At 37.0% G+C, this 4,435-nt stretch overlaps 2 protein-coding genes across 2 annotated transcripts in view; one reads left to right on the top strand and one right to left on the bottom strand.

Annotated features, from left to right (window-relative positions):
• Positions 1-144: 144 nt before the first annotated feature.
• On the bottom strand, positions 145-3,955 carry LOC135844174 (heat shock protein 83-like). Its single transcript, XM_065362314.1, has 4 exons — positions 3,782-3,955; positions 3,281-3,421; positions 3,078-3,196; positions 145-2,297 (listed from the first exon to the last, which is right to left on the bottom strand). Exons 2-4 carry the CDS (start codon positions 3,419-3,421, stop codon positions 368-370), a joined length of 2,190 nt encoding a protein of 729 aa, XP_065218386.1. The 5' UTR covers positions 3,782-3,955; the 3' UTR covers positions 145-367.
• Positions 3,956-4,219: 264 nt separating this feature from the next.
• Positions 4,220-4,435, top strand: part of slf (C-type lectin domain-containing protein slf) — a 55,124-nt gene continuing 54,908 nt past the window's right edge. Inside the window, exon 1 of the mRNA XM_065362326.1 lies at positions 4,220-4,388. Within this exon, the coding sequence (XP_065218398.1) occupies positions 4,381-4,388 (8 nt within the window). The 5' untranslated portion in view covers positions 4,220-4,380. The remainder of the gene's footprint in view (positions 4,389-4,435) is intronic.

Here is a 4,435-nt window from a genome sequence, read left to right as displayed (position 1 = left end):
TATCATATCAAGAGTCGAAGAATCAACTGCAATCTCGTTCATCATTTCTTCGGTATCGTGTCGATGAATATTCAATTTTCAATCCGTCAACTCAAATTCAACTCATTCCAATTCGTGATACGAGAAAAATAACAACGCAAATAATTGAATTACACAAACACAGCAGCGGTTTTATTAATCAAACTTCGAACAAGAAAGTCTTAGGTAAAAAAGAAAAATAAAACATACATGGAATTACAAAGGAACGATAATTTTCGATCGTGGAAAAAACACGAGAAAACGATGAAAATTACTAACTCCGCCGACTCCTGCCCCAAAAATAGACCTAATCAGAAAACCCAATCAACCAAAACACGTTTGGTACATTTTAATCCACCTCTTCCATACGCGAGAGATCTTCTTCGTCTTCGGCGGCTACAGCAGCAGCGGGAACTTCGGCGTCGATTTTATCGTCTTCCTGCATAACGGCGTCGTCTTCGTCGATACCCAGACCCAACTTGATCATGCGGTAGATTCTGGTGGCATGAACTTGAGGGTCCTCCAGATTGAAACCGGACGAAAGAAGGGAGGTCTCGAACAGAAGGATGACTAAATCTTTCACAGCTTTGTCGTTCTTATCGGTATCGGCTTTCTGTCTCAATGTTTCGATGATGGCGTGATCTGGGTTAATTTCCATGTGCTTTTTGGCGGCCATGTAACCCATGGTGGAAGAATCACGAAGAGCTTGAGCTTTCATGATACGCTCCATGTTGGCAGTCCAACCGTATTGAGATGTAACGATACAGCACGGCGATTCGACCATTCGGTTGCTGACGACGACTTTTTCCACCTTCTTGTCGAGGATGTCTTTCATAACCTTGCAGAGGTTTTCGAATTTCGCTTTGTCTTCTTCTTTCTTTTTCTTTTCTTCGTCGGTTTCGGGTAATTCTAAACCTTCTTTCGTTACGGATACCAAAGTTTTACCTTCGTAGTCTTTCATTTGCTGTACGACGTATTCGTCGATCGGTTCGATCATGTAGATAACTTCGAAACCGCGTTTCTTGACACGTTCGACGAATGAAGAGTTGGCAACGTGATCTTTGTTTTCGCCGGTGATGAAGTAGATGTCTTTTTGGTTTTCTTTCATGCGCGATACGTAATCCTTGAACGAGCACATTTCGTCGCCGCTGGCCGAAGTTTGGAAACGTAATAAATCGGATAACTTTTTACGGTTTTGCGTATCTTCGTGAATACCTAACTTGATATTCTTGCTGAATTGTTCGTAGAATTTCTTGTAGTTATCTTTGTCTTCGGCCAGTTCTTCGAATAATTCTAAACATTTCTTGACCAAGTTCTTCCTGATAACTTTCAAGATTTTATTCTGTTGTAACATTTCACGAGAGATGTTCAAAGGTAAATCTTCGCTATCGACGACGCCTTTCATGAAACTCAGATATTCGGGGATGACATCTTCGCAATTATCCATGATGAATACTCGTCTAACGTATAATTTGACGTTGTTCTTGGATTTCTTGTTTTGGAATAAATCGAAAGGAGCGCGACGAGGAACGAAAAGCAGAGCTTTGAATTCGAGTTGACCTTCGACCGAGAAGTGTTTCACAGCCAAATGGTCTTCCCAGTCGTTAGTCAACGATTTGTAGAATTCGCCGTATTCATCTTGAGTAATATCGTCTGGGTTTCTAGTCCAGATCGGTTTAGTTTTATTCAGTTCTTCGTCTTCGACGTATTTCTCTTTGATAGTTTTCTTCTTCTTTTTCTTTTCTTTTTCTTTATCTTCGTCCTCGTCGTCGGCGTCTTCGATCTTGGGTTTTTGGTCGCCGCTACCTTCGTCGTCTTTTTCTTCTTCGTTCTTTTCAGCTGCTTCTTCTTCCTCTTCTTCGTCTTCGCTGAGTTCCTTGTCGCGTTCTTTTTCGACGAGCAATTTGATTGGGTAACCGATAAACTGCGAGTGTTTCTTGACGATTTCCTTGATTTTACGTTCTTCTAGATACTCGGCTTGGTCTTCTTTGATGTGTAGGATGATTCGCGTACCACGACCTAAAGGTTCACCCGGATCAGGTCGCACCGTGAACGAACCACCGGCCGACGATTCCCAAAGGTATTGTTCATCGTCGTTGTGTTTTGAAGACACGACCACTTTGTCGGCGACTAAGTAGGCACTGTAGAAACCCACACCAAATTGACCAATCATCGAGATATCGGCGCCAGCTTGTAATGCTTCCATGAACGCCTTCGTGCCGGATTTTGCGATTGTGCCCAAATTGTTGACTAAATCTGCTTTCGTCATACCGATACCGCTGCAAAAGAAAGAAACGTCAAAGGTTAGAAAACCGTATCGATAAAATTATCATAAAGGTAACGCAAGTTTAGTTTAATACAGCCATGGCAAAAATAATTCACAATACTGATAATGTCACAAATCAGCCATCATATTTTGCCATAGCTTTGTACAATTAGAAAATTACTCGTTTAGTTTTGAACAAATCGCGAAGGTCTCTAAAAAAATTTTAAATTGCCATATTTAATTCTCAATAAACGTCCAGTAAATAATAATCTCAAAATACAGAAGCAGATATTTTCAAATTCTAATTTTCCAGATTCAAAATGAGCCATAAAATGATAAAATGATTCAAAAATTCTCAATTATGGAGACCAAATGAAATCTCAGATTCTACGATGCAGTACAAAAAAATTCGTACACGAACTGACTTTTTTTTTTCTTCAAAGAACCCATAATTTTTATCCCCTAACCAAAGCTACAATGAAAGAAAAACTCCGAGAAAATATTCATAACAAGAGAAACTAGCTCCCAATAATTCTTTTACAGCGAAATCGAAAAATTGATATCAACACAAAGAACATGATGAAAGAACCCTGAAGAAACCGCATCGAAGTTATTATCACCACGTTACATTACATTAAAAATTGAAACTGGTTGTGAATCACAAATTACGTCATAGAACCTTCGCAGAAGAGATTCTTGATTAAAAAAATACGCACACAAAGGAAACCACGAGGTTACAAACACATACTGATTTATACGTAAAATATTACTTTCGAAGAAAAAATTATCTCACCTATCGATGATGGTTAAAGTTCTATCATTTTTGTTGGGAACTATTTTGATGAATAATTCTTTACCGGAATCCAATTTAGAAGGATCGGTTAGGGATTCGTATCTAATTTTATCTAAAGCCTAGAACAAAGAAAATGGACATTAGTTATCTACAAGGTTACGAATAAAATGCGTCGAATTGAATACTAATTTACGAATACTTACATCGGATGAATTTGAGATCAATTCTCTAAGAAAGATTTCTTTGTTCGAATAGAAAGTGTTGATGATAAGGGACATCAACTGAGCGATTTCAGCTTGAAACGCGAAGGTTTCGACTTCTTGCATAGCTACGTCTTCCGGCATCTGTAAAAATCAGTTGGGAATTACTTAAACGGTAATTAAATATGAAAATAACGTGATACTATTACTAATATGTACATTGGTGAATGAAATTTTAAAATGCTCGTTCAATTTGAAGTAAAAGTTACGTCCCGGTGCTACACAATAACTAATGTGCCGGTTATCAAAAATCTTTCGAAATCACTGAGAAAGAAAAGTTGATTAAAAGCAAAGTGATTTCTCGAGCCGAAATATCAATAATTAATTGAGAAATAATCGGAACAATGAAAAAACAGAACATGAAGAAGCACATTATCAAAAAAAGTACAAAAATATCACAAAATTTGTACACAAAGCCGGTAAAACAAATGAACAGTATCTTACCTTGGTATATAAAACAGATAAATATCCAACAAATAGAAAATTAACTCAAAAAAATAGCAAAAATTGCGAGAAAAAGTTCACCAATTTTGAACAAACGCAACGGCAAATCGTAAAATGTCACGCTTTGAGAAAATAATTCCAAGTGAAGCTTCCACCGAATATTCTAGAAAAATACATTGAAAATGTGAAAAATCTTCTAGAACCTTCTACGGCACAAATGAAAACACGCGATTTCTTTGTAAACAAACGAAACACAAAATTATCAGTCACAGACACACAATTTATAGAACGGATAGTGTATTTTACCGTAATTTTATGGAAGTAAAAAACGGTATTTTACCATTTTTACCATTTATTTTTCATATTCATATTGGTAAATGTGGTGGTAATTTACCGTATTTTACCGTACTGTGACGATGTTGTTTTTTATTTTGGTCTGATAAGAAATCGCATGGAAAAATTTGATAAGAACCAAAAACGGCGGTTTATTCCGAAAAATTGGAATTATTTTAGTAAAAAAATTATAATTTAGAGATGGATGGCGAATTATTTATTCAGATTTAGGTTTAGTTTCATCGTCCAGCCCCAGTGCAAAAAATATGGGAAAGTAAGTGACCAAATTACGCTGAACCTTGAGTAAGTTCTCCACTGATC

This window comes from Planococcus citri, chromosome 1 (assembly GCF_950023065.1).
Source record: "Planococcus citri chromosome 1, ihPlaCitr1.1, whole genome shotgun sequence".
NCBI classification, from domain to species: domain Eukaryota; kingdom Metazoa; phylum Arthropoda; class Insecta; order Hemiptera; family Pseudococcidae; genus Planococcus; species Planococcus citri.
This window is presented reverse-complemented; position numbering and strand designations above follow the sequence as displayed.